Source organism: Gymnogyps californianus, chromosome 18, assembly GCF_018139145.2.
Source record: "Gymnogyps californianus isolate 813 chromosome 18, ASM1813914v2, whole genome shotgun sequence".
NCBI classification, from domain to species: Eukaryota; Metazoa; Chordata; class Aves; order Accipitriformes; family Cathartidae; genus Gymnogyps; species Gymnogyps californianus.
The window spans coordinates 6,075,897-6,087,974 of record NC_059488.1 but is presented as its reverse complement, the minus strand read 5'-3'; the positions used below and the strand labels follow the sequence as shown (position 1 = coordinate 6,087,974).

The 12,078-nt window shown below is 37.8% G+C and overlaps 1 protein-coding gene across 1 annotated transcript in view; it reads right to left on the bottom strand.

The window, feature by feature from the left end:
• The window catches only part of SPTAN1 (spectrin alpha, non-erythrocytic 1), a 53,137-nt gene that overhangs the window by 15,350 nt on the left and 25,709 nt on the right, over nt 1-12,078 (bottom strand). Inside the window, 14 exon segments of the mRNA XM_050907819.1 lie at nt 609-771; nt 909-1,012; nt 1,565-1,711; nt 1,836-2,033; nt 2,174-2,273; nt 2,454-2,635; nt 2,753-2,897; nt 3,296-3,387; nt 4,064-4,111; nt 5,984-6,019; nt 6,367-6,390; nt 7,180-7,284; nt 8,550-8,748; nt 11,003-11,062. Of these exon segments, the coding sequence (XP_050763776.1) occupies nt 609-771; nt 909-1,012; nt 1,565-1,711; nt 1,836-2,033; nt 2,174-2,273; nt 2,454-2,635; nt 2,753-2,897; nt 3,296-3,387; nt 4,064-4,111; nt 5,984-6,019; nt 6,367-6,390; nt 7,180-7,284; nt 8,550-8,748; nt 11,003-11,062 (1,603 nt within the window).

The following is a 12,078-nucleotide window of genomic DNA, read 5'->3' as shown; positions in this document are numbered from 1 at the left end:
AGATTGCATGAACTGATGGATGGAGCAACAGACTGCAACCAGACCTTGTGCTCACACATAAGCTATACAAAGAAAACAAATTCACATACCAGGGCTAGTCCAAACTACTTACCAGCAGTTTGGAAAGCTATAAAACAGATTGAGAGAAGTAGTTCAGTGCATTCATACTACTCCATAAACCAGTATTAAAACATAAGAGGTAACTTTAATTAATTATTCCTTAATACTGGAAAAGAAATGAAACTTCACATTTCAGAACGTAAGACAGAGATGAGACCCAAGAACTCCATTTCCTTATTTTATTATCTAGATGCTGGGAGAAAGACAGAATAGCTACTCAGGGGTTTCTTCAGGAAACTTGCTGCTGCAGATACCACATATCTTATTAATTATATGCATCAATAATTACCAAGCGAGTTCTATTTTGGGTCTCCATTCATGCATAATTTAACTTCCATTTCCTCCTTGTTAAAGGGAGACCAAGTCCAACATGGTGTATTATTCTGTTACCACTGAACAAGAATTCCTGAGCATATTTTTGCAAACCAGAGTATGCTTTGCAAAGTTAAAAATTAAATTTTGATTTTTGAGCTGAGAATCATACTCACCTGGATATTTGTGGGATCCTTATAGGACTCATCACTTGCAGTTTGGAGCTTTTCGCTGATCCAGGCTTCTATTTCATCCACATCACGACTGAACTGCTGGAGTGTCTGAGATTCTCCTAGCTTCGATCTCTTTTCAATCATTTGAGCTTTCAGACGAAGCCACCTGTATGCAATTAAATATGTATGTTGAATGAAAAACTAGGACTGCACATGGCATCACGTTTAACAGCTACAAAATGTTGCCAAAGAGCATTTTCTTTCGGTTAGTATCTGCATCCCACCTAACAGGGCAATACTGACCTGTCCAAAACCTCATTGCGTCTGTTAGCAATGACTCCTTTTGCATAATGATCAGCAGAGATCAACTGGTCGGCAAAAGACTGTAAGACAGCAATTTTCTCCTCCTATCAAGAACAGAAGCTATAAATTAGAAGTGTGATTCCTTAAAGTCAAGTGATGAGCAGGGTCTGGAAGGGAACAAGACTTTTTTTCTTCTTTAAATATACATTATTGTAAATGTGACTCTATGAAGAAAGACTATCTTCTACAGGACTGGAGATTTCAACTTCAGAACATCTTTCACATGTGGCATTTGGGAAAAAAGTATCTTTCAGACTTTGAGCTACAGCAGTACAATCTCTCAAGAAAAGCAGGCAGTGTTCTTTTACAAGAAACTGAAAATATACCTTTTTCTGTTGCAAAAAAAGAAAAAAAAAAATCCATTTCCAATCAGCAAGAGATTTACACAAATACTTGCCACTATTCCTACACTGTTTGTAGGCAATGAAATACATCCCTATCTGCATTAGCCACTTCTAAACTTCTGCCACAGATCCTAAATGGCTGAATATTTAGAACTGAACTTCAGAAGCCACACATGGTAGCAAGTTCTTTTGCTAATAATCTGCATAAGAAAAATCAAACTCTCTTCCCCTTACATCAGCTACACTCCTCACCTGGACATTGATTGCCTTATCAAAATCTTCATGTTTCTTGATGAGTGCCTCCACACTATCTAAGGAGTCTCCTTTATCTTCTGTATTTAGGAAAGCCTCTCGGGCAGCCATCCAGTTTTCAGCTTGTTCACAGTCCCGATGAAACAGCTAGGGAGAAAAAACTCCAAAGCATGAGAAAGACAGACCAAGAGCACTGCTCATCACTATGAAAGAATAAACTTTCTTATGAAAGGAGGAATTATTTTTCTTTTAAAAAAATGCAGCAGAGTACCTGTAGTTCTAGGCACTGGTCTAGCATCATTCTGCGCTGGACCCAAGCCTTCTCTAGGTCTGTCCGTTCTTGATCTAGAATATCCAGTTTCTCCTTGATCTCTGGGCTGGCATAGTGTCCATGAGCCAGAAGTTGTTGTCCAAACTGTTCAAACGCCTGGAAAGTGCCAGCCCTTGCATCTATTTCAGTGCGGTGTTCCTGCAAGGTACAGAAACACGTTATTAAATAAATAGACGGCAGACCTGGAACTGATCTATTTTTGGAACTCTAGATGGAAAGTGTCAGAAAAAGAAACATTTGTTGATGTTTATGATACACACTTATCATCTTTCACATACCTGGTGCCTTTCCAATAAAGCTTCAGCTCCAGTCACATCCTTTGCAAGTTCATCTGAGGAGACCAGGCCCCGGATTCCATTGATCCAAGACATAAGGTCCCTGTGAACACACATTAAGAGAGAATTTTTCCCTCCCTCCATTGAAATAAGTCAGAACAGTAAAAACAGTCCTTTTTTGAACCCTCCCCAGAAATATTCCTGTGGAACAATAAGCCATATATACTTCACTAATAATATACCAGACAGACAAATTGGGGTGGGAGGGGAATAGCACCTTTACCTGAAGTCACTGAGGAAACGTTGCAGGTCATGAGAATCTCCAAGCTTCTCTTTGCGCTGGTCAGCGCGTTTTCCCAGACTATTCCAAGCCTGATTCAACTCAGTACATTTTTCTTGGAGATCTTCAGCAGACTCTGGATGTGACTGGATCAGACGCTGGGCAGTTTCACCAAGAGAATTCACCTAGAATTAGAGAAAGGGAAATAAACACAACGAAGACAAAAAGAATAATTTCTATAGTTCAATCATTTCTGCTAGATAAAAAGAAAGCTTTCGGTTTTGTCCTCTTCACAATCTCACCTTGTCTCCAAGAGCTGCCAAGTCTCTCTCAAAGCCTTCATGTTTGCGCTGCAGAGCCTGCACACTGGCCAAGTCATGTCCATAGTTGTCTGTATTTAATGCTTGATTCTTCTCCTCTATCCATTCTTTTGTTTCATCAGCATCTCTGATTTGAGTGAAAGGAAGGCAAAAAGAGTATTAAAATGAAGGTCATACTAGGATCTCTGATACCTAGCAGGTCACCGATTTCCAGAGAAGCTCATGTAGTTGATGGTTCTATTAAATTACTTCCCAAGATGACACAAGTGAACTTTGGCAAAATAGGACAGTAGCCCAGATGGACCTCCCAAGCTGGCAGTGATTCCACGCTTTCATGTTAACAAGTCTTTCTTTTTCTAGGAAGAATATAAAGAATTCTTGTTGGACCAGTGCTGGTCTAACTTCCACTGACCAAGCTGGGAGTGGAAATATGATTTGTTCAGAATAGGTCCCACTATGTTTTAGAACTCTTAATAGACAAAGCATTTTACTGAATTAAGACCAACTATAATACAAACACCTCACCTGTGGAATCTCTGGACTTCATGCGCACTGCCCAACAGCTGGCTTCGCTCCTCTGCTAACTGCTGCAGAGCTCTCCAGCGTTCATTCAGTTCCTCCAAACCAAACAAAAAAACCCCACTGATATTGCAGACCACAGTTTTACAGCATTACTGTTTACACAAGAAACTCTTGTGCGGGACTCATTAAGCTTTATGATGTCAAACAGAAAACTTCAGTAACCAGTAACATTTCATTTGCTATGCTTATCCGCACCTTCTTCATTCTGATGACATTTGCAAACATGCCAACCACCCCTTCTTCACCTCCATTCTTAGAGGCTTTATTTCAGGAGTCTACTGAGAATACTGATAGCAGTGCTGCAAGATTTCCTAAAATAGCTACTCTTCTTTCTTTTACAGTGTATAAACTTCATCAAGCAGTCAGTAAAATAAATGAAAAGTCAAGACTGGCCTTTCACTACAGGTGAAGGTTACGATATTCTGCTTAATTCAGGAAGAATGCACAAATTCAAGTAGCTGAGTTAAATAAAATAATTTTAAGGGTTTCTCCTGAGAGGTAAAACCAAATGATTTTATGTATATAATAAGATATTGATGTAACCTGAGAAGAAAATGCTGTATACGTCAATACTTAGTTCAATAAGTTGATTCAAAAGGGTTTATAAAGAGTAATGAAAGACAAAGACTATGGAAAGGGAGAGTAAAAAAAAAAAAAAAAAACACAACATTCTCAGCTTTTAAATCAGCTCAGAAAAAGTTGTATTATTACCTTGATTGAGTTAAAGGTTGCCACTGTGTGTACCATCAAACGTGCAGACTGTGTGAAAAGGCAGAAATAAAAAAAATGTAGCATTAAAGTCAACTCTAACTGATCAGAGCCAAAATCAGACTGAAAGAAAACTCCTTAAAAATCCATAATGACTTGGCCTAGGTCAAAAACACAGACTTTGTAAAATACAACTCTACAAAATGCAGGAAGAAAGAAACACCCTAGATTTTAAAGGTTTCAATGAAAACTTTTGAGTTTAATTTTATATACTTCTTTAGAACAGTGTTTTGAATACACTGTTGTTTAAGATGAAAGAGAGAAGCAAACAATAAGAAAATCAATGCAAGTAAATTACAAAAGCAACTAAGAATAATCAGTTGCAATACCTAAGGTATTATAGATCAGAGTAAGAATAGTTAGAAATTTACAAGTGAGTACTATCTTGTTAGCATAAATTGAAACAAACAACAATAGTCTTAACAAGGACAAAGAAGAAGAAAATTTAGAGGCAACATTCAATAAGTGAATTAAAACCCCCCAAACTCATAGTCACAGGGACAGGGTGGGGGGTGTGGGGGAAATCACCAAAATGGTTTAACTCTTGGCTGAGTTTTTGGCAAAAATCAGCTTAGCAGTTAATTCAGATACTTCTAGAACATCATCAAAATTGGTGAAGGCTAATTAGAAAAATGATGGCCAATTCCCTCCAACATGCAATCTACTTTTCTGACAATGATGGATTACTTGAAAAATTCATCCCTCCACAGATATACACAGAGAAGAACTTATGGTTTGCTAAGTTACTATCAGACTCTTAGGATTCAACGTACATGTGTATAATCTGTGCAAAAAAAAAAAAATTAAAAAACTCCACCAATTCTTGTTGACATGGCTGCATTTTCTACAACGCTGTCAAAATATTGCATACCGATCTCATTTTCCCACATTCACACAGCTTAAAAGATGTACAAGCAGCTTTAAGTCTAAGAGGGTGGATGTAAACTATGAAACACGGGAATGAAATAGTAAGAGAAAAGCACAGTGGTGGATAATGTCAAAAACATTTAAGACATTTTTGTGCATCAGCAGGTGACAGCTATTCCACTGAAAGCCACTAATGAATGGAGAAGGGCTTCTTCTAACTATTGTAGAAAATGAGCTAGAGATGAATAATGGAAGACAAAGATGCTGCTATACACATACAACATATTCCTTACTAAAGGAATATTGACATAAATGGCTTTGACTTGCAGGAATAAAAACATTTCTTTCTGCTTGCTACATAAAAAAAGAACTCACGCTAAGTGAACAGGGACTATTTCGCATCTAGTGGCCATATAATACCTAAAAATGTCGGTATAAAAACTGTAATCAGTCTTATAGTACAAGCTCAAAACAAAATGGAGTTTTGCAGCAGAGAGGTCAAAAACGGACTGTTGACAATTTCTATGCCTAGAGCAATTCCGTTGGAAAACTATCTCCGTTATTCTCATAATCATACCTGCAAATAGAAAGCTGACATAGTCACTTGACTTTGCCTAGATGGCTTTTATTTTTAAAACAAAGAGTAGTACCTATATGACAACTTTATATATTGAGAGAATCTGCATGCAAGTATATAAATTCCTGCTGAATGCTCAACAGATTTTTGTAACATGCTTGCTGAAGTAAACAAGCAAAGTGAAATGAAAGTCACTAACCCTAAATCAATACCAATTCAAACACTTGCTGAGACTAGGACACCATTAAAATCACTTTGTCAACAGTTTTTTTAAGAAAACGGGGGTAGGGGGGGTGGGGGTGGGGGTTAAAAAAAAAAAAAAAAAAGGACATATGAGAAGGTGTATGGTCTAAAAAAGATGATGTGCTGTAGTTCTTGTTTTACTTTCCTGTTGTGTGCTATTAAGTAATGACACCTACCTTCCAAGGAGAGGCTGTCTTAGAATCTGTTTCATCCTGTTTGAAAATGTGAAGAAACAGCTTTAAATAGGAAGCAAAATCTAAAACTATCAGAATATACTAAAAATCTTTGAAAGTTCTCCATGTTCAATCCTTAACAGAATAAATCAATTTTTACAAGTAAGTATTTGCGTCATTTTGGGTCATCCTGCTCTGCATGGATTTGTGATGTGGGGTAAGACACTCGGGAAATAAAGGGATCAAAGATAAGATAATCTTTTTATGTCCATTCAAAGTCATTATTGAGTTCCTTCATGGAAATGAACTACAATTATGGCTGAACATCTACTTGTACATCCCAAACCTGTTATAATTGCCACACTGTCTCAGAAATTAACACTTACCCTGGGCATCATACCATAGACTTCCTGCAAAGGAAAAAGGACAAACAGAAACAACTTGTTATTTTCTAACAGAAAGAAAGTTTTCACTGAGAAAGGGAAGGTAGCAGGAGATATGCTTCCATCCTTCTTCTACAAATTGGTTACCAGTATGTCATTAAGCCAAACAGTGCTCGCACAACCTAAACGTGTAGCAGAAATGGGAGTCTGACTACTCAACCATCTACTGCAACACACCATCTTAGAGCTCAGAAAATAAACAAGCTGCTTCAATACTCTGTTGGCACTGGATAGAATTATTTACAGAAATAGCACAAGTACGTGAAAAGCTGGCAAAAAAAAAAAAAAGTATGTTACTAAAAAACCAAAACAGAAAACCCACAAAACCCCTCCACTGTAAGGTGAGCTCTATTTTATTTCTCTTTTCCCCTAGCATTGCTCACCATTTTTCCTGCAAAGAAATAAAGGCTGAAATTTCAAATTTATATGAAGCAAAGTTAATGCATGGATTCTCCATGACTTTTAATACTATTTTAAAGACTTTCCATTCCTAAAAAAAGCAAAAAGCTCTAGATAGTGCAATTTACTATAGCACTATTTAAAAAGAAACAATTCAAAGGGTACCCTTGTGATGGCCACACTACAGAACAGGCATTAAGCATCTCTGGTTAGAATACCAGTATTATCAGACCAGAGAGCAAAAATGAACAGCTAGAATCTTGCAATGACAAGCAAAGCAGAAGACAACAGACAAAAGAAAGGAAGAAAGTCTTTTGCTTCTCAAGAGGATCAGACTAAGTCAGAGAAAAAGCAGACCTGTTGCTGTACTGCTTGCACTTCATCTGCCATCAACCCTTCTGACTCCAGGTCATTCGCAACCTTGTTTATGTCCTTCAGACGTGACTCGTTAGCTTTTAAATCCTGCACGGAACAGTAATATATCACAGCATTAACATTCACACAAGCAAAATATGTGGAACAAGTTGGTGCACCGGTGGAGCCAAAAAGGACACAGTTCGTAAACAGCAGGAATTCAGCACGCTTGACCTTTACAGTTACCAGTGAAGATACAATGCATGAGAGACTGTGCCAAGAAACCACGGCTGCCAGCGCCAAGCATCAATGGATTAAAGAAATGCACTATCAGAGTTTTCCATACACAAAGTTAATTAACAATCAGGAACGGAATACATTTTTAAAAGGTCAGGTATACAACATTACCAACATGAAGATCAAAAGCTATCATCCATATTACTGCATGAATTAGCTAAAAGGCCAACTTAAAAGTAATTTTACTATGACGCTTAAATGCTTCCAGCCAAACAGATTGACAGGGAGCTTTCTATAAAGTAGAAAGGGAACTTGGTTAAATAAGTAGTGGAGAACCTGCATTTAAATTTTAATAGGCGACACATTTTAATTTCAACCATTAGCTTATTTTAAAAGAACCTAAATCCAGTAACTGCTATCATCTTCGCACCTACAATACTAGGTTGGCTCAAATTGTTTGTTAGCCAGCTTTCAAGCTGTAAACATGATAACGTCCACAGAAGTGTCAAATCACTGTCTTTTCCAATGTATAAGGTCAGGCATCTTTGCATTTCAGTGCTCAGTATCTTACCAAAGTGGACAGAATAAATGTATCTGCCCAAGCAATTCTTTCACATCTCATGCAAAGAAAAAAACCCAGTAATTAACTAGTACTGCAAACATTGGGAGAAAAAATAAAACTGAAAGCCTGCCAGCATTTTGAAGCAGAGAATTATTTTTTTCATATCTTGGGAAAAACTCTACAGATGGAAACTAAAATGCATCTTTCCTTTCAACAAAAAGGAAGAGGAAGAGCTTAACTGAAGATTATGCTCTACACAAAATGAAATTCCTCCAAAGCTTGGCAGATTCTATATTTGATGTGTTGAAAGAGAGTTTCAGTTCTCTGGGGGCTCGGAAGCATGTAGCAACCTGGAGACTAACTAAACTGAAGACTTTTGAATGTGGGGTTCTCTCTATCCTCACAAAACAGAATAAAAAAAAAAAAACCGCTTATATACCTTTTTATTTCCAATCAAAGCTATGGTTCCTTCTCAACTATGCTCAGCTATGAAAAATTATCACGGATATATGATCAGAAAGCCTGAAGGGAAAGGCGAAGACTAAGACACACATTATGCAGCATTACAACATACCTTCTGAAAATCATCAAATTTCTTCTGTAGCACCTCCACCTGCTCCAGATCAGCACCCACTTCCTCATTTGTGAGTGCAGCTTCCTTCTCATTGATCCACTGTTGAAGCTCATTAGCTTCACGGAAAAGCATAAATTTTTTGCAGCTTTTTTCTAGCATGCCTTTACGTTTTTCCCCCAGCTCAAGAAGAGAGTGATACCTGGAACAAGCAGAAAAGGAAAGCAGGGGGCAGTCAGATTGAACTGAGCAGCATCACAGTGATTTACCAAGTACTGGTATCACCAAAGATGTGGGAAATCCCTGGAGTCTACACACTGTTCTTCTACAGAATGACCTACTTGTACATAATTAGGTAAACGTAAACTGTACATGTTTCTCCTCTACATGGATATGCACACCAAAATGAGATCTCCCACATGCAACACTTCACTGGGCAAAAGCAAACCCAAATCACAGCTTAGGTCAGGGTAAGCTCTTACGCTACAGCAGCATTGCAGTGTCGGAATGACTCCGCAGGGTCTTACTTTCCGAGTGGTATTTTCCTGTAGTACATCAAGTTTGCCATCAGATTCTTAAAATCCACTAGCCTCCCAGCTTTTGGACATAAATGTCTTACCTAGCCATTATTCAGTGCAAAAATCTGCTGAATATTTAAAAAAAGGTGTTGTTTCTTTGATAATACAACTATATTCAACTGGGAAATCCATGAAACTCATTTCACATACACTGTTTTTGTATCTGTGGAATTCCCAACAAAATCAGTGAAATTAATCCTCATCTACGTTAGAATAAATGCAAAGTAAAACCTCTAAAATGTTTACATTGGTTTGAACAGGCAAATAAACCTCAAAAGACCAGCCATTTATTTAAAACCACAAGAAAACTGATGTCTCCTATTTGATTCCTGGTGCCCAACTAGACACAGACGATCCTACAAGACCTTTCCCAAGATATTGCTGAAAAAAGCCAACAGAAGTTTTACAGTCATCGATACTGAATTACAGATCTCTTTAGCAATGCATAATGCCTGTTTTTAAATAACCTGCATTCAGAAAAGCCACACTCTTAACACCCATTCTTACTGTTACCCTATTCTAAGTCTTCCAGAAGATGAGCTATTCTAGCTGCATCTGGATGGGGTTTTTTATATCCTGAATCAGATTGCACATTGGTCTACTACAGTGATCAACAGCAGCAACTGATTCTCATTATTAAGCCATGAAGATATCCATTTTGATGTTATTAAATCAACTAATATAAGACACTGCTGAGATACCTGTAGGGGCCTCAAATGGGGAAAGGGCAGCCTTACAATGTTTTCATTTCCCACCTCGGAGCACACAGGCAAACACTGAGCAATTACACCTCCCAGCTTGAAGAGTTCAATGATGTAGCATTTTCCTAACCAATAACTCAGAGATAACAAAGTCTGTTGAAGAAAATCCTCGATACTCGGGGCTGTAATGTCTATACAACAAACTGATAATCAACTCTGTCTTTCCATGGAAGCAGAGACTTTGTGGTTTCCTGTCTATCCTGGTTTAAGACTGGATAGAAAGGAACTAAGAATCTTTCATATTAGGTTTGTATAGAAACATTCTACCCTGACTTGAGGAAAACACTGTTTTGAAGCCTGCCCCAACTGCAGATGTTTGCCTCAGCATACAATTGTAGGTATTAAATACTTGTGAAGCTCATAGAGGATCTGGGGCAAAATTCCTTTAGAAGCAGACCTTACCTCAAAGTGGCTTTGCAACACTTCAGAGATTAACATAATACTTTCACTTTTGATTCTCAAGAAATATGTTCTCTACGAAAAGACAGTCAGGCACAGCCAATGAACACTATTGCTTTGGATTTCCCAGCAACTTCCAAGACTATAATGCAAACTTGGTATTTTTTCCAGGAGACATGAACGCAAGTTTGAAAATTAAGTTAATGTTATAATAAAAAACAATCATCCTATATAAATAAACTAATGCTTTTTGACTACCCAGCATGAATGTTACTTTATATGATAAACTATGATAATCCCACCCTTCCCAAACTCTAAGACATTCATATGTGACGTAATACTTGATATACATATTTATATAAACAAACTAATATTTCTATCTGCATCTCAGGAAATGCAAGAGATGCTTTTTAAAAAAAACAGTCTAGATATCACTAAAGCCTCATTTGGTAAGCAAAATCAGCATAATGGAAAATAACATCATCAACCAATTTAGCAGCGCAGAGGTGGCCAACAAGATAAGCAGCTGGCTGGCTGGCTATAAAGAACACGAAACACACACTACGACACTCATCTAAACTGAAATAATTCACATTGCAGAAATTGCTTCCTTCATGTCTCTTTGGAGCAGCTTTCCCAAAGAAAGAAACAAACAGAGGGAGAATGAACAGTGACAGTATGGACACAGCATGGTTTAGAAAGGGCTAATCCTACTCACAGTTCTTCGACCTGTTTCATACGCAGAGATACACTGCCGACTTCCTTAGTTATGAGAGTCCTGCACAGACAGAGGGAGCACAGCAAATGCATGCAAAAAATTAGTCAGATTAACAAAAATAATGAAAGCAGCAGCTCCATCCATGGGTCGTCTGTGGTAGGAGATGGTTAAGAGTTCACATTTAAATGGAGAAAATTAGATGTCACCCAGAAGCAAACAAAGCAAATCAGACCAGGAGTACAATTCACATAGGAAACCTCAGCAGTACAGTTGAACTCTCTCTATAAGGTCTCCTCATTTCCTGATCGTTGTGCCATGTGATTGTAAACTAAAGGGTGGTCCCCTTTCTGTGGCTCTAAAATAAGGCACCCCTGTTCTAGTTCTTAAAAGCAGCTTGCAAACCCATAGAGAAAGTTACACATTATTAAAATCCTGAACAATGCGTCACAATTTTCCAGCATCCTTTCTTCTCACTGGTACAAGCTTTTTATTATTTTGTTTTGTTTTCTGGGTGGTTGCTTGTTGGTTTGTTTTTTTTTTTTTTAAATTCTAGAGCTAAAGCTACTAATTATTGTATGTCACTAATAACTGGTGACTCAAAACAACTGAGTGGGAAGAAATTCTCATGTAGAATGACAGCATAGCTGTGCAAACAGATGGGAGTATGCATAAAACTTTCAGCTTTGACTTCCAAGTGGCTTGATAAGATGAGCCAGTAGCTCACAGCTATCACCCACAGCCCTTGCCTGAACTAATCTACAACTACCATGTGCTTTAGGAGGTCATTACCAAGCAGCCATGCAGTTTTCTCTGTTTGCAATGGCATGTGCCTCTTTTAAAAGAAAAGAAAAAAGAAAAAAGAAAAAAAGAGGGGGGGCACATTTTAGCCTATGTCATGGCAACAAACAATAGCACCACATTTCAGGAAAAAAAAGTAATGAGCTAGCACCAAAGTAGTTACAGCTCCTAAGGAGGTCCCCTCCAGAGGCAGCCCTATATAGGGAGGGTACTGTACTTTATGTAAACAAATTTTAAGAAAGCTTTTCAAAACAGATCACACATTAAGCACTGACAAC